The 23,125-nt window shown below is 39.3% G+C and overlaps 2 protein-coding genes and 1 long non-coding RNA gene across 8 annotated transcripts in view; 1 reads left to right on the top strand and 2 right to left on the bottom strand.

Annotated features, from left to right (window-relative positions):
• DNAJC12 (DnaJ heat shock protein family (Hsp40) member C12) overlaps positions 1-23,125 on the top strand; it is a 40,120-nt gene that overhangs the window by 2,491 nt on the left and 14,504 nt on the right. The gene's annotated exons all lie outside the window — the stretch shown is intronic.
• SIRT1 (sirtuin 1) lies at positions 1,219-23,023 on the bottom strand. Of its 6 annotated transcripts, XR_013930331.1 has the most exons (10): positions 22,489-23,023; positions 19,801-19,917; positions 18,171-18,412; positions 16,654-16,806; positions 13,928-14,075; positions 10,629-10,708; positions 6,177-6,363; positions 4,236-4,796; positions 3,687-3,920; positions 3,159-3,294 (listed from the first exon to the last, which is right to left on the bottom strand). XR_013930331.1 is itself a non-coding variant. In XM_080401319.1 (9 exons), the coding sequence occupies exons 1-9, from the start codon at positions 22,943-22,945 to the stop codon at positions 2,972-2,974; spliced, it is 2,268 nt and encodes a 755-aa protein (XP_080257445.1). In that variant the 5' UTR covers positions 22,946-23,021; the 3' UTR covers positions 1,219-2,971. The 6 variants fall into 6 exon arrangements, 5 of the variants coding, with proteins under 5 accessions (XP_080257445.1, XP_080257449.1, XP_080257448.1 ...); XM_080401319.1 differs by lacking the exon at positions 3,687-3,920 and having other exon boundaries at positions 1,219-3,294; positions 22,489-23,021; XM_080401323.1 differs by lacking the exons at positions 3,687-3,920; positions 22,489-23,023 and adding an exon at positions 22,035-22,472 and having other exon boundaries at positions 1,219-3,294.
• On the bottom strand, positions 16,946-18,164 carry LOC308069306. The gene is made up of 2 exons (XR_013930341.1): positions 17,709-18,164; positions 16,946-17,379 (listed from the first exon to the last, which is right to left on the bottom strand). It is a non-coding gene; the product is annotated as an uncharacterized lncRNA (long non-coding RNA).

Genomic DNA, 23,125 nt, shown 5'->3' with positions numbered 1-23,125 from the left:
ACAAGTAATCTCTTTTTTTGAGATTGTACATGCTCTTCTGTGCTTCCAGATGAATTTTGTGTAAGATGCTGAATACTTGGGGATAACGAAGAGCTGTGGTAGCAAATGTTTCCCCATTCCCATCGTTTGCCTTGTGATTGTTTTGATATGTAAAGACAAGATCTTCACTACAGGGAAAGGATAGTGTGTGAAATAGAGGAATAAGGTGTCATTCTAGTTTGGGGTTCCTCTTCTGTTCAAGTAATATTGGCAAAGATACATGAAAGAACAAGAACAAAAAGCAGAACTACTTCATCTTGACATAGAAAAAGGGGCAGCTGTTTTATTCTAGAGGAGAAATGTTTTTGAGTCCTTTCAGAGTAATAAGCAATTGATAGGGAAACATTATCTGTGTAAAAAATTCGTTTTTTTAATACTTCTTCTCATCTCTCAAGTGTGTGAGTTGCTTATAAATAGGTGGGGCTTTTGCCTAATACAAATCTAACTTGTATTTGAGGGAGTGTCATGCAGAAGTACGGTGGAATCATCAAGATAGTAAGGTGTTACATAGTGGAAAACCAACTAAACTGGGCCCTGGCCCTTGAGGGCCAACAGGCATGGATCTTTGCAGCATGCAGGGGGCCAGTACAGCTGTAGCCCTGTGACAAAGCACAGCCTGACCTGCCTAGGGTGGTCTGTAGTTGGGCTTCAGCCATGCTGTGACGGGCAGGTGAGACTGCTGCCCAGAGAGAAACACACAAACCACAAATGAAGTATATGTGACACCAAAACATGCCCTGACCTCCCCAGTGGTGCAGGTTCCTTACAGAAAGCTTCTCCTGGACACAGCTGTTCAGGGTTGGGGCAGAAGCAACAAGTGCCAAGCACCAAGGAAGCTTTGGGGTGGGTCGAGAAAAGGAGAAAAGATGGCAGAGCTGCAGGGTACTGGAATGCCAACAGAAATAAACACTTGTTCAGCAAAGACATCTACAGTTAACGTGGAGTTTGAAAGGAGGAAAGTGGTTTTCTGAAGGACAACATTCCATTGTGGTTTAGGAGGCCATTTTACCAGAGACAGTGCAGAGCAGCTTCAGTCAGGCTTTTTTTTCCCCCAAGGGGGCAGACGGAAAAAAGCAATTTACTATATAATGCCTTACAGTAGCTAGGGTATAGCTTGACTTCATAGGGCCTCTTTTGTGAAGCCTTCAGATCTGACTAGAAATTAAGAGAAACCAGAAATCAAATGACAATTTTAATAGACTTCAGAACAAAGTGTACGAGTATAAAACACTGGGTTTGTATTTCAAAAGTTGCAGGAAGATAGCCAGTCATTTTAAACAGTCTTCTACAAAACATATGCCAGTAGATTACATAAAAGACACTATATACAATATAAAAGAGCAGAAAACAATCCTCACTGTAAAAATAATTTAAAACAAAGTATTTCAATTTAAAATATCTCCTATAGCACAAACTAATACATTGTGACATGCAAGTGAAAACTAAACATATTGCATTCTTTAGTGTAGCCAAGTAAGAGCTGTATTAAATTTGGATAATGAGATAACATGCCAACATTTTCTGATGAATACAGGAGGCTGTTCTTAAATATTTATTAACTGATGGATCTCGTGTTCAAAGAACAGCTACTATACATCTTCCAAAATGTAATAAATATTAAAGCAAAGTATATGAATAATCTACATCATAGAGTTTATTTGGGCCAATGTTGAAAAAGTGGTTTATAGAAAAATGCTGTTTCACTTACTACTGCACTGTGCAATTTAACAAAATAGTTCTGAAGGCTTGGAAACAATCTGCACTTGAACGTTTGCAACACTCAGTTGTAAGGCAGCCTAGCACTTGAATATACAACGTAGTAATTTCGGTAGCTACTTTGCTTTTAACATGCATGGTGGAGCTAGCAGGTGGAAAATTATTTTCCCAACCTGAGACATGACCTCAAAACAGCGTGCTTCCAGGTTAAGTTATTTTCCACGCAGCGGTATAAGCAGAGGCTCTCAGTACTTGAATTAGTTTCTCCTGGTTTTGTTGCATCTAAGTACAAAGGAAGAGCTTATTTTTTTTGCACCTTCTCCCATGCTGGTAGAAACGGCATTCTGAACTCAGCCTGGCTTCCACATTAAGAGTCTTGGCAACTTATCAAATGCTGTTTTTAATGCAAGCTGCACTATGTTTGACTTTTGTACGACATGAAAAACTTCTACTATGGGGGATCCATTTTGTTTAAAATACCAGTATTAAATTGCTAAGGAGCCAAGATCAACATTGCTTCATATCCACAGGAAGTATTGAACTCAGTAACCTAAGCATTTTCACAGCACTTCTGATCAGCCTAAAAATCATAGGGCTTCTCAAGTGCTGGCTGTCTTGTTTCCATTTAACTATCTACTTGCATCTAAATGTGTCTCAAACATACAAGATAAATTGTTAAAGCAAAAGATTAGCTGCCACAGTAGGTCTTGGAAAATGCCAGTGTTTAATGATGGACTAGCCAAGAATGAAAGGTTTAGCAGGTGTGAGAAGGTTTTAAATAAACCGAACGGTTACAAAGCAAGAGGTGTGAAAATACCATTCTTTGGTCTAAATTAGCTGTTCCCTTTATATTAGTTTAACATTCCAATGGCTTTTTCAAAACTGTTTAAAAATAATATAAGCTGAAATTCATTAAGCAAAAATATGTATTATATACATGGATGCCTAATCAGACAGATGAACTTAAAAGTGAACATAGTGACAATTGTTTAGATATTCCTAGTACCTTAAAAAAAAAGATGAGTTAGTGTTGAGTGTGCAGTAATAGAATTTTATTGAAAAAGGTAAAAAACTAAGCATGAAAATCTGTTTTAGTTATTTATAAACACTACATCCTTATGTTTTTGTTGCGCTAAATCCAGACGTAAACATTCATTCTGACATGCCAAAGCTCCTAATGCTGGTGGGAAGTTCCTGTAACCAGTCAGTGATCACTTCACAACTTGTTGCCTGGATGATCAGTCCCTGCAGCTTCATTTGTGTAAGATGACTCATCAGCTGCCGATTCATCTTGTTCAACTCCATCTTCCCCAAATCCGGGTTCCTCTTCCCTTTCAGGAGCATCCTCATCCTCTATGCCATTGTAAAACTCTTCGATCTCACTTTCATCTTCCACATCTAAGCTCTGACTACGACATGAACCGCTTTCACTACTACTCCCACAAGAGCTAGAAGATATGATATCATCTTCAGAATCTGAGTATACCTCAGCACCGTGGAAAATATAGCGATTTGGTGGTAAAAATAGATACTGAGTACCTGAAACAGAATTTCAGAAGTCAATAAAAGGCTAAAATAAATAATTCGTACAAGATCTTGCAGACTTCTGGTTAAAAGGTACCTGGCATGTATGTCTTTTCCACAGTGACACGTAACCGACAGATTACATTCAAAATGCATTTATTTCAATGTATGTGTATTTATTATGAAGCACAAAACAAATGCTTCACTGAAAAGCTCAGTGTTCCTTCTCCTCCCTCCCTTTGACGCAAAAAAAGCATTTAAACTATTCAGTGCTTAGCAGCTTTTTTCATTGGTACATGTATTCGCAGCTAGATTTCCATTACTTGTAACAGCACTAGAACCCACTGCACAGAGTATTTGACAAAGTTTAAGAACAGTGTTTGCTTTAGAAAGTTGCAATTTAATACCTGGTTCTTCATCCACACTGATTTTCTAGTGTGATAGCTCCTTGCATCAGTTAAGAGACAGCATACTGGAAGGCTTCCTTGGAAAGGCTAAAGCTTCCTTCAAAATCTGCCTGGGTCCAGCTGTGAGACTTGCTTTTCAGCTCCTATCATGACTCCATCTCTTAGTTCTACTGCCTTACCAAATCATGACCTAGTGGACCAGCTTCTTACCACTTAAGGATCAAACTATTTTTTCTGAAAATGCATTTGAAAATGTTAGAATGATGTATTTTTTTATATCTACCTTCAACCTCCAAAACGTTGATCTTTTCAGTGAGTATATAATAACTGATTATAAAAGCCATTATGAATTACAAAAAGAATTCCTATCAGCTTCTTCAAAAGAAATAAATGATACAATTGTGAGTTGTGTGGACACTAGTCTGAACAAAAATAACCACCAAAACCCACTGATTCCATCAAGGGTAACTTATTTATTGCTTTAAAGTTAAGTCTAGAATAAACATCTTTGCCAAAAAATGCAAAATACTGAAATGAGTTAACACTTACCATCCAGCCTTTTGCTAATCTGTTCTTTTGCAGATCTGTTTACCCAGCACTTCTTCAGTATTTCATTTTTTCCTTTGTTTTCTCCGTTGTTAGATCCATTTTCCTTCATTGTTTCAGAGTTCATTAGTTCACTAGTAGGATCTTCAGGGTTTTCTGATGACGTCTGTGTGTCCTGAAGCTTTTCCTCTGTGCAGGTCCCTTTAGTTTCTGACACAGGATCACAGTCTTCTACCTTACATTCAGCTGGGTGTTCTGAAGATACCACTGAAGTATCTGGTGGGGTCATTCTTTCTGGTGAACTAGAGTCTTCTGAAATGTTTAAAGGGGTAGGCGGTAGCTCAGATGAGTGCATTTCGAGCTCCTTGTGCGTTCGTGGAGGCTTTTCTGTTATTTCTGAAAGTTTTACCGAGTTGTAGCAAAGTTTTGTGTATTCGCTACCTAGCCTTTGACATAATTCATTAATAATAACATCACAGTCTCCAAGAAGCTCCACGTCAAAGTGTAGATGAGGCAAAGGTTCCCTATTAATTAAGATCTGAGGCACTTCATGGGGGATGGAACCTACATATAGAAAAGAAAATTTAAAGCTAGTCACTTCAGTTTTAATTTCAGCAGAGATCTACTTAGAAAGCTTGATTCCTCAGACTTCTCTTCATACCTTCACTTGCAACAAGACCAAATCGGACAGATCGGGAAGAAGACAAGCAAATCCCAAATTTAACAGCAGTCTGTGGTGCTGTGTTTACTGTAGCCTATCTAGACTTTTTTCCCCTCTTTTTTTTTTTTTCAGTAAAAAGTGTTCCTCTACTCAATCACTGAGAAACACATGCACTTTGTGATATTGACTACGGCAATGTTTGGTCAAGTGTGAAAAAGATTACTAAAATTAGAACTGTAATCTCTTAGAAGAATAATGTTGACTTTGTGCATTCGTTGTATGTACCGAAGTGCCATGAAGAATCTACTGCTGGTAAATGAAACCCCCTTAATCAGGTCAAAATGTTTCCAGGTACAAGCTGTATATACACTATATACAGGGTTGCTCAACCCATCTCTGACGTTTAGGCTTCCAAAACCCATCCGTTTGGTAATGCAGCCCTGATTCCTCAAGATAACCAACTAACGAAATCCAGCTGAAGGGCACAGAAAGAGCAATGGTTTGTGTAGTGGATCTTAACTTTCCAGTCCTTAGGCATTTCCCATCAGCTTAAACACTAGGTGAAGAGGATGTTACTACGAGGGTCACAGATGCGGTACTGTTCCCAGTTAAGAGCAGATGCTAAGCACATGTCCTCCTTAGGCTTACACATGAGAATTTTTTAGTACTAATAAGTCTAGCACTTGGTAGGCAAATAAATCACTGTCACGGTATTTTCTCAGCCTTCCTAAAGTGCATTTTTCTATAACATATATTAGTAGAGATGTTTTCCCACATCACTTTTAAAAGCTAAGGATCCAAATAGTGACACATTATATACTGCACACTGTGTATCATTTAGTATTAGGTTCTGACTTTAAAATAAGCTACAACTTGGACACCTGATGTACTTGATCTGATTTTTTTGACACTACATTTATCTTCTTAAAGATGATTCCTTTCTAAATCTTTCAAGTAAGTCTGAAAGCATACTGCAAGCAGGGAGGGACATGAATTGAATCTCAGAACAAAGTCATTCAAGTTTTAGGGGAGTAGCTTTTTCAGATTATCATTTTGTTACTTTGATATTTGCCTGGAGTGTAGAAAAAGCACTTGGAATTTGTTATTTTCTCTATTTTGCATTTCAGCTTTAGAGAGATAATCAATTTTCATCTTGGAAAACTAGATGCATACTCTAGTTTCTTCACTGAATTGAGCCAAAAGCATTTCTTGGAGCTCTTAACTGAGAATTTCTTTTGATCCAAAATTTTTGGAAGAAAATATTACCAGAGATAGTAACTTACTTGGAATCAATGCTACTGGTCTTACTTTCAGTGAAGACCCAATGACAATAAGGAGATCAACTTCATTTTTGTCGTACTTCATAGCGCGATGAAACTGCTCGGGTAAGTTTTCTCCAAAGAACACTATGTCTGGCTTCATGATAGCGAGCGGTTCATCAGGTGGACATCTGGGACATCTAGGTACAACCTGTGTTAGAACAGTTTCTATCACTACAGTTCAAGGCTGTGCCCTTGAAAACCTCAGACTTTAGCAATTCACATAACTTATTTTGGCAAAAGACAAGGAAGTTCTAGTGATATTTCCTCACTCCTTTTTTCTGTGGATATTCAGATATTACATTTCTTACCCTAGCCTGCAGCAGCTGCACACCAAAATAAAACTACAGCAGGAATAAAGAGGGAGTCCTCTTAAGTCAGAAGGGAGAAACCACACAGATCTATACCACAGGTCTTTGTCTGACAACTAAGCCAAAATCCAGAAGTCATGCTCAGCACCAGTGAGTAACTACTTCCCGTTTGATAGGAATATATTTTTCTCTGTTTAATCAGAGCAAAACCTTACGATTTCACGGTCATTTTCCACTGTAGGATCTGATATAAAATCCTTCCTAATCAAAGGGTGTGTTGTAGACCTTCACTGCTCTACTTTCTCCTCTCCTAAAAGGGTATGGTGTTTCACACAAAAAGCAACATGGAACTGTAGCAGGTGGCTAGCAAAAAGCATACAGGACAAGAACATAGGAAAGAACTTTTGTTTGGTCTCTATTTTAAACTTTTCCAATTCATCCAAAAAAAGAGCAGAATCCATGCTCACTTAAAGTGGATGAGAGTTATGTTTGTGGAGAAGTATGCTTCCTTTCCTCCCGAAAAGAGAGGATTTTCTGATCTTTGGGACCTCTTTCAACTCTTTCCTATCTTAAGACTTTTTCAGAGAGAAGAAAAACAAGGTGGTGATTGATCTATGTACAGACAGTACTTCAATTACTACTGGGCAACTTTTCTTTCAAATAGTTCACATCTTCTTAGCCGTAGTGTTAAATACAATACCCCAGAATAAAATCTAAGGAGCTAAACGTAACTGCAGTCGTATAGCAGTCATCACAAGCAAATTAGTGCTATGTAAAGGTGTAAAGAGATGTGTATTACCTACTGTAATAGGAAAATATATGAAAAGTGACATTTAAATGCCAACAACTCCCTTTTGTACGGAGAACATATGCAGAAAAAATAATACAGAACTTAGAAGGTTTAAATCAAAGAACCAGTTTATGGATGCCTACAGCAGGACAAAAGACAATGCTTTCCAAATGAGAAAACATCCCAAGTAAAAGGCCTTCCTCTAGTGTCAAAGACCTTTCCCTAAACTTTAAGCCTTCAAACAAAGAATCAATTCTCCTTTGAAGAAAACCTTGTGGGAGGGATGCGTAAGCAGCAATATGGCACAAGAATTGGGATTTGGTATGGAGGAAACCTTCACCATGTGCTAGTGCCAAAGGGAAAACAACTAAAGAATTCCTGAAAAAGGAGCAGATGGGTGGAATGAATCTTGAACTTTTCCCTTGGATCTTTATGTATCAGAAAGACAGCTCATAATGCACAAACAGCTTAAACGTTTCTGAAGATTTTTACCCTGCTGTCTCTTCTGTTGATGTTAGCGATGCTTTTGCACTTTCAGTTGGAAGCTTAAGAAGGGAAAATAATTTGCTTTGTATTAGGAGGAAGATAAAATGAAGACAACCTCTAACTTTAAATTTAAAAAGACCAAGTAGTATAAACTCCATTTCTATAATTTCTCCCAGGAAGTCCAATGATTTGTGACTTAGTGGATCATAGTAAAGGAACTGATGTCCCTATCCAAATCACTTGAGTCACTGTAATGGGCCCAGAAATGGGTCCATTCAACACTACACTACTCACCAGCTTCTCTGCGAATTCTCAGGAAGGTTTTCAGTAAAGGGGAAGATCTATTCCAAGAGCTGACATTGATACCAAGAAGTTAAAGCTAGATAACTGGCCACTCAATTGCCTAGGGTCCTGTTTCCCTCCAGAAGGAGCATTTCCCCAAAATCCCACCACCACCTCTGGTGATGTATTTGTCTAATGAAAGAGAAATGGAATTTCTCATTGACTATTGATGTTATCTGTACATCAAAAACAAGATTAGTAAAGACTACGTAGGCTTAAGAATATCCAAGAACTGGTGTGCATTTTCCATTTCTTGGGCCTTTTCTTCCTAAATCTGAGACCCTTTCACTATTTCTTGAAACTGACTAAAATAGTCAAAAGCAAAGTAAAAGTGATACTTTTGGAAGTGACTGACAATTGTTTTACTCAGAAGTTCTATGTGTGATGTACAGCTACTGCTTCTCATCCAGCAGGATGCTTGTGTACAGCAACCAAGACAAAGAATCATGCTATACAGGGACCTAGCAAGTTATCTTGGAAGTGGCAAAACAATGGAGCAGCAACAAAAAATTTGTAGTTTTCTAAACAGATGACCTCAAACAATTCTCAGTCCGGAAATCCTGGCAGAAAGATGCTAGCTAGACTCACTTCCTTGTGAAGCACTTATGACCATCAGGGAAAGGACCAGAGCAAAAGAAAGGTAGTATTTTTAGGAAACCTAAGGACCTCGAGCCTTGTATAACTGAACTTTCAAGCAGTGTAGGACTGCAGAGACCAGAAACTGGACTACCTATTAGGACCCAGGTGCCAAAAACATTTTTCTGAAGGAGGACTTGTTAGAGAACAAAGCTGTTGAAATAGACAGTGTTTTGTTTCATAAGTACAGAAAAAGTTTCTTTTGATAGATATCAAAAGAACCAAATTCTATATTCTAGAGAGGCAACAGGAAAAGAAACTGCATAGTACTGGTTTGGGAAATGCAGGCTATGGAATAAAGATAACGATGGCAAATAGAACAATTTTTTTTAGGCATAAAGGAAGAAGGGTATGTTTTCTTTCAATAGCTCCATTTCTTCTTGTGTGAAATTATACTTGGCAATAACCACATTTATTTTGCATTATGAAAATAATTCAGTATTACAGCTAGGGTCTGCCCTGGAAAGATATACCTGGTAACAGTACTGTAAGATTAAGGCTGAGAGACTGAGTGTAAAAAGCTCCTTCAGTCCTATCTCGGAAGTAAGAACTCTTTTTACTCATTATGCAAAAGTTTTGCTACAGGCTTCTTCTCTCCACTTCCCCATGCTTCCATTACTGACCACCAGCAGGTATGGGCCATCAGGGCAGAAGTTTGGTTCAGCACATGAGCATACAATGACTGAAGTGTTGTTGAGAAGCGGAGACCTCACCATTAATAATCAAAACAGAAAATTACAACATGCTTAGGAAGGCTGTTTAGAAGGAAAAAATCTTAAACTCCAATCAGCTGGCTTTGATGGTAAAGGAACAGCAAACATCTGTAAGATAAAAAATTCTCAAAAATAATATTCTTAACAGCAAAATAAACCAGATTTCACATTCAATATTTCAGTGTTACAAAGCTTCAGGCTTATGAGACTGACATTCCTTAAAGCTTTAACTCAAACATTTCTTCTGAAAGGGCTTTCATCAGGTTCCATTTCAAATGTAATACCTGAAGGATTTACATTGCTTCCATGTTTCTCATCTAAAGTTAAAACAGTGGACCTAAGCATTTATCAAAAAAACATGAGCCTGCAGAAAAGAGAGTCCCTTTCCATTTGTATAAACAAGATCTCTTTGACCAAAGAATCATTATTTCTGTTCCTTCAAAAGAAGGGGAAGAAGAGCAAAGAGGGTTTCTCCAAGCCAAAGGTTCATTCTTCCAGAGCAGAACTAATTCCTGCCTTGGCCCTGGGGCATGTCACACCCAGATGTGTGCAGTTCACAATATGGAGTAGTTCAGAACTCCTAGAAAGCAACCTTCGACATTTCATTTGATCCTCTTCATTGCTCAGAGGCTGCTGGCAATTTCTCCTTGCATCACCTACTGCTTAAACATATTTTTAGCATAGGTAGGCGGTCAAAGAGCAACCAATGTTACAAACACATAAGAATGCTTTCTCAGTGTGACTGTGAGTTGAGATTAACATAAAACAGGTATAAATCCAACCTGCTATTTACCATTTTAACATCTACTTTTCTCGGAGATGCCATTAAAAATGGACTCTTATGGTTTTGTTCTGCTTCTTCTCATTACCTAATTTTTGCAGTACAGCATCTGAGTATACTTTCAAGAGTTAGAGGAAATGCTAAAATGCAGATAGGCACTTTTATGAAATACATGCAAAGATAATGTAGCCTTTTAAAAGCAGATCCTTTAAGCAATCCAAGTGTGGTGTTTTGGGTTTGGTGTTTTGTGGTTTTCAGTTTGTTGGGTGGGGTTGTGTTTTGTTTTGGTTTTTTGTGGTGTTTTTTTTGAGAGAATTACTTATTAGAAAGTGCAGTGAGTTAAAGTAAAATCTTTACCTGGTTGAAAATATCTCCTCGAACAACTTCGCAATCAACTTTGTATTTACAGATCAGGCAGGAAGCTGTTGCAAAGGAACCTGAGGGGAAAAACCCGTACAGTTGAAATAAGGATTTTCAGTCATTTAGATTTGGTTTTTTTGTCCAAGCTATTTTGACACAAAGGCTGTTATGCTGCAGTGCTATAAAAATCAGTCATTAAAAAGTAATGGAAAATTAGGAGGAGATACTTGTAGTACTACAAGTAGTTCCAGATGTTAACAGAAATCTTGCTTTAGGAGTAGTGATATACCACATGCATGTCAACAGAGATTATATTGTGTCCTCTCATTCCCCCAACCTGTACAAGCATATACTGCAAGGGGAAAACAGAAATTTCCCTTTTCTCTTTACGCAACTAACAGTAGTGCCGACAGCTCTGCAAACAGCATCAGCTGAAAAAGAACCCACATGAACTCAAGAATCTGTAGGGCAAAATAACTAAGAAAATGCATTAGTAAAGACTTGACTGTAGGCAACTGAATAGGAGTACTGTTCCTTTCAGCAGAAGTGAGAAGCTACAGCTATATTGTTAAAATTGAAATACTGCTCTGAATCTGGTATCCAGCTTAGCTACTGTGTTAATTATTTGGCAAGACTGTAAGTTTGTTGCTCCATCCATCTACTTGGTAGCTCTAACTGGCCTGTTCCTGAAGCCACTGAGGGCGATGCCCAAGTGGTAGCGCATTCACGTCTGTCTCTGTCTAAAGGGAAAGCACTGGGTGGCTAACACACACAATATAGAGTATGAAATCACTGTGGCAAACCAGAGTGGCCTTTTGGTGTGCATCTGTCCAGGAGAGAGAAGTCTACAAGGCCTTTTATCTGCAGAAGGAAAAATGCTAGAAGTTGACAGAATGCTGAAGAATGAAACAGAAAAATTGACAGACTTTCTCCTAACCATGAAACAAGGAGTAAAAAAAGAAAATTAAAAAACGGGGATCTTTGACCCTGCACTAGAATATGTCACTCATACAGTAAAAGTCTGGAGCTATCTAATTTCTAATGGTGATACGAAAGCACCTATGAGTAAGCAAGCCCTGTGACTGAGCAATGTACAAGGGGGTATAAAAGCCTCTCTTCAAAAGGAAACTTTTAGAAAGGTAACCATTAAGATGTTGAAAGCATTGCAGAAGAACAGTTAAAAACCTCTGGTACCAAAACTTTATCCAGAGCATTATTTTAAAGCCACCCAAACCAAAGATGTTTTCTGTTCATAACCTAAGCACAGCAGTCAACCAACACTTACAGTGCTAAATGAAGGGATTCTGGGGCTAAGTACATCATCAAAATATGCTTTGGGGATATTGTATCTGGGTAAGAAAAAAAGAGTGAAAGCACAGAAAAACTTGGAGCAGATTGTTTATGAACAACTGGCAGTTCAGCTTGCCTGATTGCTGCTGGCGTGGAAAGTGCACAGCTTCTGAAACGCTTGCTCAGCACTGCAGCTGCCAGAACTCGAGGGACTCCAAAAACTACAGGAAGTATGACAGTTATTTGCTCATTGTAACTTGTTTATAGTAATAATTGAGGCCTTTATACAGTATGCTAGGGTTGTGTCTGTCAGGCTAGCAGACTTAACACTGTCTGAGGCATTTGTTGCTACCTACTTGCAACTCTAGTACTTGAGTTCTCATTTTTCACCATCAGTAGTTGATTAAGAAGTTATGCTGCTCCATGCACGAGTCATGTGTAGCCAGCAGGCCACCGCCTCTGATCATTCTTCTACAGCAATGGCAAGAAATAGGATCTAATTCCAGACATGCTGGTTGACTGTAATAGCCATTTTAAATTCAGAAAATGCATCTAAGATACAGTGGTTTTCACAATAGCCACTTTACTGTAAGTCTGCAGTGTGAAATAGGTTCAAAGGTTCATATATGGACTTCCCAAATCATGAGAAGGTTCCTTGTCATTTGGCACACATAAACGTGCCATTGCCGCAGCTAGACAAAAATGACAGAACGTAGCAGTATGAACCCTTACATAATGGTTTCAGTTTCTCTTTTACCATTAGTCAACTAGCATTTGTTGAAGAGCAACATAACTGTATGTCAGATAAAGCTCGATGTGCTCAAAACTTCACTAATGTCTGGAGGCCTCAAAATCTCAAAGTCCATAGCATGTTTTTAAAGAATCTTTTTAATTTAAAATCCACTTATAAAGAACGTACACTGAAGATGGTCTGAAATCTAATACTGTAGGTGTGCAACTGAAAAAATGGAAGCTCGAGTGTGATGTGATGTGCAAAACCACAACCATGTAAGAAGTTCATGATAAATACCTCATACAGAATGACAACCAAAGGAAAATGCATGACACACTGAGCACAAACAGCAACTAGCACCAGATCTGGATTATTTGACAGGTAGGATTCTACTGCATGCTGTACGGTCACCATGACAGAGCACCGTGTTTACTCTGTCTGAACTGGCGAATCTGACGCTGAGCTAGGCTTTGCAGGTAAGGAAACCAAGTGGGTTTGGTCCCTGGAAAAGGTGGAATTAGTTAAGAAAGGTCTTAGAAACATGCTAATGCTGCTTTTAAACAATTTATTTGTCAGAAGTCTACTAAATGATCCAAACGTGCACTTGAAGAACTAATTTTCTATATCCTTTCCTTAAAAATGAATCCTTGGACTTTTAACTTGATATTTGCAAGTCCTTGGAAATGGAAAGCATATCAAGCAACTAATTAAGAGATTCCACTTAATTTGGTATCATCATTACAGAATGTGTATGACAGGGAAGGTGTAACAGGATGATCTTCAGTTCAGCTGAACTGGTGATTAATCCACAGTATTTTATACATGAGGTAAATTCACTGAAGTGTCAGGATGTTTTAAGATTTCAATGGAACATAACCTAAATAAAGAATGAGGTAACAGCCAAACTCCATTTAATTGACAGACAGCAAGAGGGACCTATGAAAAGACGGATTTCCACACTATGTTCTCATACATAAAGAAACACCAAATACATTTTAAAAGTTAAGGCCTAAGCTTGTGCAGACAGGGTGTGGATCTTCACTGATACACAAAGACCACTGTTTAACAATTTCTGAAAGAAGTATTTCCACTTGAACTTCTGATTTAAATACTTCAGCTACTTTAAAAAAAAATCAACATTTTAAAAGCAGAATATTTGTTGCCAAGAGATACCAATTTTAGAAAAAATAATTTAATTCTAATTATTACCTTGTCACATGCACCAGTAAAAATCATTCCTATATATAAAATAAGTGAAACTAAAACCACTAACCATGACACTGTATTATCCTTTGGATTCCTGCAACCTGTTCCAATGTGTCTATGTTTTGAGTGTAGTTGCGAAGTAGTTTTCCTTCTTTATCCATCAAAGCTATGAACTTGTGACAAAGAGACGGCTGGAATTGTCCTGGATAGATTTCCTAGGGAATCCAGAAGTACATTAGAAAGTGTAAATGTCTTTATTCCAACTGCAGCAATTGACAAAAACCTAATTATCAATAATGATTATGTCAGCAGTTAATGTTTTCTGGGAATCCTTTGCATTTTGCCATTTCTCCCAGATCCAACTCTTCCTTCAACAGCTGAGCTTCCAATCATGTCAGGATGAATTGCTCCATGCAGGTTGATGTTTTGCTCTTCACACAACATAAAAGCAAGATTTAGATATTTTTTGGGGGTTGGGAATGGTGAAATAGGAAAGCCTTTTTTTTTTTTCCCCCCTTTGTATATGTCAAGTAACCTCAATATTTGTTATTAGAAACATACATGGTTTAACTGCAGTCTCACAAATATGTCATGAGGGATTTTAATTCTGGTCTTCTGGTTTGGTGTAAGCAGTTTTTACTCCTCAGCATTATCAGCAGCTGTTCCTAGAGGATGAAAGCCCAGAAAGCAGAAAGGCATTGGATATAAAGGGGAAGATCGGTCGTATTCAGACCAGCTTTGCCAATTTAGCCACTTAGCAGTAGTCATCAAGTTCAAACCATATGGCTTAGCAGAACAGTTCTGCTATGCCTGACAGATTCTTAGCCCTTTCATTAAATCAAGGTAGAAGAGGTAGGTATATCTAAAGAGCATACAGGAAATAATGTAGACACTTTTGTAGAATGCTTTCATGTTTGCTCACAATGAATGAACAAGGAGCCTGTCAAAAGGAAAAAATAAATGTGGGCACCCAGCTGAAAGCGTCACACTAGAAGCCTCTTTCTTGAGCTGACCACCTGGGTGGTACCTCTGGTTGCTGTGCAACAAGGAGGACAACAGCAGCACTATCGCTCTTGGTCAGGAGCACTCATTTAGGAGAGGCACTTTAATTCCAGACCCTCTGCTCTCCAGTCACTTTTACCACTGAACAGTCAACTGGCCTTTTAACACTGGCCAAAGCTGAACCAAAAGTTCTAGCTCATCAGTGAACTGTTAAATTAATATTTGTAAAGGCTCTGCCTTCAGCTCTGTATAGCCCAAGTTTTAAAATGAAAGCATTTGGTTTCCCCCCAAAATATTTCAAGTTACTTCTAATTCTGAAGCTACGTGAGTCTTTGAAGTTAAACTGCAGCAAAATGAGCAGTGATTGCTAATAGTGCTATTAACTGCATTATGACTAGACTATTATAATTATAATCAGATAGTCCTAACCGCTTTTATATCCTGGTCTGAAGAAGTAAGACATGGTCTGCCACTGAGCTCTGCAAATTTATACAGCCATTTCTTTGCCCCTAGAATTAAAGGAACTTAAGACTTCATGGAATAAGAAATCAATATTCTTAACTGAGCTGATGGACAGAAAAGGAGAAGGAGAAATTATTTTAGTAAGAAAGTATAAGCCAAATTGGATTTGGTCTATTTGGGTAAAAACTATGTATAGACAGGCTTCAAGTAAGTTTAGTTTTTGTTTGTTTGCTGTAAGGTTTTGGGGGCTTTGGTTTTTTTTTAATATTAAATAAGCAAGTAACTGAGTATACACAACTGAGGACAGGAGGCTTTCAGAGAACCCCAAGCAGCTGAAGAATGCATTGATTTTTCTTTTCCAATCTTTGTAAAATAAATAGTGCAGCAGTATAAATTACACGCGAAGGGAAGAAAGAGCACTATTAGTGATTGATTTTTACAAGTCCTTACTGATCCTGTAGTAATTCTTACAGTATTTTGGGGTTTTGTTCTTTGTCCCAGGGAAATTCCAGACTAAATGCAGGTTTGTACATATGTCTACAGCTTCTACAGTTCCTTCTTGTCTTGGAGATGTAGTCCCTGCTTTTTAAACTGTTTACTATCACTACATCTTTCAAACAACTGTGTTCTCCCTTTTAAGTGAACACAGTCCCTGCAAAAAGGCTTTAATTCTGTAACATGTACAGATCCTTGTAATAACTATATCAAAACCTGAAACAAGAACAAACTTATTAGTGCATGAAACTGCTTCAGTCCCCTTTACTATAAACACAGTGCTAAAATGAGAATGTATTCTATTGAAGAGCATGCCACAGCACATCAAATTCAAATGTAGCTTTCCGCATTACTCATGTGCTGGCCAAAAGTTTCTCGTACTCTGTCATTTTTCAGAGAAAGTAACAGCTGCCAAGATGATTGAGGTTTGATTAAATAATTACAAGTTTTTATTTATCCTTCCTGAAATTAGAGACATCATCTAGAATGGTTGAATATATAATGAACTTACAATGCTAACAGTAAAAATAAGCTAAAAAAAAAAATGTTGCTGAATATTTTTAGTAAGGCTAATAGCTGGTTGCATACAATGATGCAAGTAACACTGAGGATATAAAGTTGATACATTGCAAAGATGTGCCCAAGGAGAGTTCCTATGCCACTGCATGAAGTCTGTCATTAAAATAAATTCAATATATTACCATGTTTTTCTATCTTGTTTATAAGAAAAGACAGAGATACCATTTTGTTAACAGAATAGTTTTATATCTGGTTTATACATTTTAATATTATCTGTCTTTACTGACCAAGATAAGAACTGCTGGAAAACCATACCTTTGCAAACTTAAAAAACGGCCTGGGATCCTTTCTGAAGTATTCTATATCAAACATTGCTTGAGGATCTGGAAGGTCTGGGAAGTCTACAGCAAGGCGTGCATAGATGCCATCTCTTGATCTAAAGTCAGGTATTCCACATGACACAGACACCTGAAATATATTTTTGCAATCTGAAATAAGCAAAACTACCACATATTCGGCTATAAAGAGTTGCTATGATACAACCTATTTGGGAAACCACATTTCTGTATGCTCACAGTGCTCAGAGACGTTAAGAACAAAACCAGGCTGGGTTCTCTGTATTTATTTTTCTTTTCATTTCATTTTTTCCCCCTTTATTTTTTTTTTTTGACCAATACAACAATTCCCAAATCACAAGCAGAAGAGACAGAACAGAAACAACGTTTGACAACTGGACAAAAAAAACCCCTTTGGTACAACCTGTAGAGTTAGTAACAGGACACCAGAATTTACTTTTACTGCTGGAAGTTCTGTAAGAAGTGAACAAAAATTTAAAATTGCATTAAATTTGATTAGTAAGTGTTCATGGATCTGTCAACTTAGGCTTGGACAAAGTGGCCGGTTTTTTGGTTTTTTTTTTTTTACATGCTAACACAGTAACTTCTAAGTCTTACTTTTTCTGAATAACCCCCTTTTGATAAATAAACATTGTTTATCAAAGCATTGTAGTAGTCAATAAAGACTAAAATTTATTGCCTCAGACTACCTCAAAACACTATGGGAAGAGGAGGGGAAAAATGTGTATGATGGCAATTATAGAAAGAGCAAGACTGGGTAACAGAAGTAGCAGAACTTTTCTAACAAGCTGATTTGAATTACTCATCTTTTCTGAATGGTGTCCTACCCTCTGTGTACGAACAACAGAAGCAAAAAATGATCGACTTTTCTATCATATTCTGGTACATGGGTATAAAGCTGCAAATGTACAACAGTTTAAAAATCTTCTTTAGTAAAACAGTGAGTAATCTTATTACCATCAGAGAGCAGCACATGTTAAAAGTAATATTCAGTCTACTGAAACCTAATCATACTCTTCTTACAATCCTCACACACAGAAACTTTTTATTTTTTTTTACTTTGAGTCCTATTGTTCTAGTTCCTGTAGCTCCATCAGGTATTTTAAGAGATCCATTGACATTTTGTTTAAAAAATCGTAACTTCTGCTTCAAATGAAAAAATGACTAGGATAAAAAATGTTCTAGAACAGGTAGATGTGATCTTATTCCATAACTATTTTGCATGGAAGCAGCTGTTTTAAAAGTTTAAATGTTTAAAGAATGTTTTCTTATAAGAAGAGAGATCTTGAGATTTCCAGCTTAAGCTTCAGTCCTGCAGTGTGCATCATTCTAGTGGATAGCTGTGCTTCCTCTTCCCATCTAGCACATCTATTTGATTACAACATTGTGAGGGTCACATCACCTGCATGCTGTAAAGCACTGGGTAATATTTAACAGTCTACATAATTCTCTCACTGTCATTGCAGCAATACATACCCCAGCTCCAGTCAAGACCATTATTTTTTTGCATTCTTGTAAAAGTTTCACAGCATCATCAATAGTATTAATATCTTTTCGTTTTTTTCTTTTTGGTGGTTCTGAAAGAATGTTTATAACAATTTGCCACAGTGTCATATCATCCAGTTCAGGTGGAGGGATTGTTTCTGGTAGCAGGTCTTTCAGAATTGTCCGTGGGTCTGTACCTAACATGAGATGCTGCTGAACAAAAGCGTAGGGACCTAAGAAAATTAAAAAAAAAATTAAAAATAAAAAAATTGAGTCAAGTATTTCAGATTATTATGATCATTGTCCCCTTTAGTAATGCTTGCTACAGCAGACTACAACAATTTTATTAATCCAATTTAGTGCTTCATTCATCAAAACCCGTGTATGTTTTGGTCTAAATTCTGAGGTGATAGTATAGCTAGGGTTTTTACTTATTTATTGCTATTTTATGTTAACTCAGGGAGGATGTCATAGCAAGTGAGTCAAGGTAGAAATCCCAGCTCATTGCAAACTCAATGTGTCTTAGAAGTGCACTTATTTAGCAACAAGCTTTTCACAATGTACGTCCATTTCATGGCTTCAACTGTATTTTTCCAACATTTTGTAAGGTATTTACAGTAGTAAGTTGAAGAGACAACAAACAATACATATACTTTCTAGTCATATTAAAAACATCGCTCTAAAGAGACACATAGGGCCCACTAGTCCATGGATTGTTGTTGTCCTTTTAGTCATCTAACACTAGCAATTTCAGATTCAAATCAATCCTTCCAGAAAGACTTGAGATTAGAGCAGCAGAGGAAAAATAAGTAAATCTTAAGAAGTTAAACTGACTAATAGGGCCCAAATAGCTATCACTAAGGCCAGTTACAATACATATAAAGAAAACTGTTTGTTAAACGTATCTACTGAAAAGGTACCAAGAGTGATCCTGTAATAAGGGATCAGCAAAGACAATGTATTGGCAGATTTTGAGTGGAATGTTGTGTTATCATAATGTGTTTTCTTGCTGCTATTTTTATCAATACTGGCAAAATGAATGCTGTAGTATTATCATGCCTGTGTAAGGCAAAAAAGCCCCAACCCCTCTGTACCCTGGAAGCCACTGTCCCACACAAATCACCAGCGACCTTAGAAGTTATCTTGTCCCTGTGTGAGGCAAGAGCTTTCTACTGCGTTCCTAACCACTAATATGCAATATATATGCAGACTAGTAATTCCCAAACTGATGTTAACACTTAGGACAGTGAGCCCTAAGGCTTGGCTAAAATACAAGAATCATCTTCTTGTTCCTTAAGGAATTAGTACCAAGTAAACAGGCTAGAAATATGCCATAAATCTGTTCAATTCAGTGAGTCTGTGTGTATGCTTTTAAGATGGATCGTGACAGGATTCCTACACAAAAAGAGACATTGACAATTTTTAATCATAACACCAAGTTTAAAGAGGTTAATTTTAAGACTCCTTAAACAGCACACAGAATACAGTTAACAACTCTAAGCTGCTCAACAGCAGTAACTGACAAATTTTTTTGCTATAGAAGAAATCATTTGAAGACTAGGAAGAATTAAGTAACTATTCAAAGGCAAACAGCATCTAAGAACATTAGACAGGATTCTACCTATACGTGGTCTCGGAGTCCAATCACTAGAACTTGCATGTGAGGCTCTGTCATCTTCGTCACTATCACAGGAGTGAAAACCATTGGCTATGATTTCATCACTAAAAAGGAAGTTATCTGCAAGACAGGACAACAATGATGGGTTATGCTTGAGCCAAATTACACATATATATTTAAACATATCACAAACCTAAAATTGTATGCTTTCAAATTTCATTGCAATGAATTACAAATAGGCAGCTTTGTTATTAGACACACAAAATGTCTATTTTTTTTTTTTGAGTTTACAGATAGCTTTCAAGCCTTCAGTAGTTTACTGAAGCATTTGCTATCTTAATACTGGGCTTCACAGTGGGCTGGATGTTGACCTTAGCAAAATTTTCATTCTGTGAAGTGTTGGGCTTTAAGAATTTTGTAACTTAATATATGTATCTCTCCAAATGCTTTAGAAGTACAATTAAAAATCCCTTTCTCTTACAATTCTCCCTTCATTCAGTTAACTGAGAAATAGGATAAAATGTGTGTCACCATTTATAGCCTAATCTTTGACTAGGTTTTAAGAGCACAGTATTTTAAAAGAAACCCACAGATACACATTTGAATACAACAAAGTTACAGAATTTTGTTAAGCTGTTATCTTGCAGCTGAGCTGCGATGGGTAACCACATACACGCTTTGATATTTTAGTTATGACAGAAAATATGCTACCTTGAATCACCTTCACTAAGTTTATCTCATACTTTTACCCTGCAGCTGGGTTTGGCTTGGAGTACTGCAGTTACCTCAGCTCAGCTCGTGGCCTTAAGCCAGAGTAACTCAATCCAACTTCATCATGTATCTAGATGGAGTCCAAAGAAGAATGAGATACCTATCGTACAGCATGCATTACTAAGCTGATGTTTAAGGGGAAATCTAAATTTTAACCCAAGCAGCTTATTAGAATTTAGACTACTAAACTTTTTTTATTGGCCTTATTAGAAATAGCCACAATAACTGCAGCTTAATTTATTGAAAATTTAAGACTATGAACAAAGGAGAACAAGTTTCAGTCATTCTCTCTGAAGCAAAGAATCACTGTAATAGTTTCCAATTTCCGTTTGAATAGACCCCTAAAATATTTTAGCGTGGTTACTTCACTTTACTCTTAAATAAAAAAACACCACAAAACACCATCATATTTTATTTAGAGACTGTGCTGTCCTGTTCTTTCCTACTGGCATAAATACTTTATTCCAAACAGAATGGAAAGAGGTAGAGTACAGAGATTTGCTTTATGTACTTGCTGCCTTGTTCTTCTGAGACTACAGGTGCTCACTGACATCGCTATTTCTTATTATTAACCTGTGTATGTACAGCATTTCACTTCCATCTCAGTATGCATTAAATCAGTGAATATATTATGCAAAAAGCACTATGAAGAAAAAAGTTGATTAGTACACATCAGTAAGCATGAACTGCGAGTTTTACTACAATGACATGTCTACTGTATAAAGAATGAAAGCTTACGTTATTAGAGTCTCATCACATACAGGTCACGCTGTCTTGTATTTGAAAAACACTGTGACAGATCGAAGCAGGCTAAAGGAACAGTTAAACTGTAACACTCCCTGGGTATTCATTTGATTCCTCAAAGGACTGAAGGGAATGCTTGCCAGAACTACCTGAGGACCTGAGTAACTTGAAGAAAAAGGCTTCAAACAAGGCACTGATTAAGATATCATTAGCTTGACTGCTGTTCCAATGACGTTTGTAAACACTGAGGCTGTTCCAGGCTTATCACACTGCGCTCGGAATTGGCTTTGCACAGGCAGAAGTTTTTTGTCGTGTTTTGCTATGGAGTTAAAGGTAAAATATCCTTAACTGTATTCCGGGATAAAATGCAAAGCCCTTATTGGCAGAATGCAGTACCTTATACCTTTTAAGAAGTCTCTTCAAAGCACTACCTTAAAACCTAAGATGAAAAAAAAACCTGAACAAACCCAACCAAACCCAAAAAAGAACCCCTCAAAAGCTATATGCTTCAATAATGCAATGTAAGGTGTTTAAACACCGGCACTGCCCAAACAGTATGCTTCCAACACGACCTGCAAAGAAACTTTTTAGAAGATTCTGGTTTCGTTTTACGCTGCAGTCGCTGAAATCTTAAACAAGGCTGTAACTTGAAGTTTTTTAAAGAACTGTTCAGGACTGCTGCTCCTGTGCAAGTTTCCAAGAAAGATAAGTCAAATAATTACCAGGGCAGAAATTGCAAAAAGGAATCGGGGCTTACGATTTTCCGTTTTTAATAACTTGTTGCCAGCGACACAGCAGAATGAGTGCTTTCAGAAGCGAGAACCGAGCCGATCTCCTCCTGCGAAGACCGCCGCAAGAGGCAACGGGTTCTGACAGGGGCCCACCGGCACCGGGCCCGGCCAGGGTCAGCCGGCGGCAGCGGCAGCCCCCGCCCCGCTCGCATCCAGCGTGCGGCTCGGCCGGGCGGCGGCCGCCCCCGCACGGAGCACCCGCTCGCCGCGGCGCCGTGTCCCCGCACCCGGCGCCGGCCCCGGGCGGCGGCAGGCACAGGGCCCTCCGGGCGGCTGCCGCGGCGCCGCGCCCGCGGGGGGAGCCGGCCCCGAGCGCCCGCCACCCCCCGCCACGGGTGCCTGTCCCGCCGGGCCGCGCGGGGGAGGGGAGGGGGGGGGTCCTCACCGGGATGCAGGGCCGGCGCCTCCGCCGCCCCGTTTGAACACTGCGCCCGCCTGCAGCCAATGGCCGCCTCCGCCGCGTCTTCGCCGGGCGCCGCCTCCGCCCCCTCCCCCCGGCCCCGCTGCCGCGGCTGCGGCTCCGCCCGGGGCAGGCCCCGCAGCCCGGCCCTATTGTCCGCGCCGCTCCAGGCCGCCGCCACCTCTTCGTCCTCCTCCGCCGCCCGGCCGCCGCCATCGCCGGCCGCGGCCGCCCCCTCGCACGGCTCGCACGGCGGCTCCGCCGCGGTGGCGAGCGGCGGCCCCGCGCCCCGGTCCGGGCGTTGGGCGGGCCCCGCATCCCGCCCGCCGCCGCCGTCTTCCGAGTCCAGGCGCTGGCGCTTGGGAGCGGGCTCGGGGCCCTCGGCCGCGCCGCCGAGGCCGCCGTCGCGCGGGCGGAGGAGCGGAGTCTCCTCATCCGCCATCTTGGAGTAGTCAACCGCCGCCCCCCTCCCGCCCGGCGCAGCGCGCAGCAGCGCCTCCGCCGCGGCCCCCTCCCCCACCCCCAGGGAGCGATTTAAACCCGGCACGTGACCGCGCCACCGCCCACGCGGGCACCCGCCCCGCGGAGGCCGCAACAACAACAAACCGGGTCACGTGAGGGG

This window comes from Falco punctatus (assembly GCF_963210335.1).
Source record: "Falco punctatus genome assembly, chromosome: 9".
Taxonomy (NCBI): domain Eukaryota; kingdom Metazoa; phylum Chordata; class Aves; order Falconiformes; family Falconidae; genus Falco; species Falco punctatus.
This window is presented reverse-complemented; position numbering and strand designations above follow the sequence as displayed.

What these genes read in the sequence shown, in the direction of transcription:
- SIRT1 (XM_080401319.1), bottom strand. Translation starts at nt 22,945, where the DNA reads ATGGCGGATGAGGAGACTCCGCTCCTCCGCCCGCGCGACGGCGGCCTC. An exon ending in GGCGCCGGCCCTGCATCCCG is followed by an intron (nt 19,918 to 22,488) that starts GTGAGGACCCCC and finishes CCTGTCTTGCAG; the next exon opens with ATAACTTCCTTTTTAGTGAT. An exon ending in GACTCCGAGACCACGTATAG is followed by an intron (nt 18,413 to 19,800) that starts GTAGAATCCTGT and finishes TAATTTTCTTAG; the next exon opens with GTCCCTACGCTTTTGTTCAG.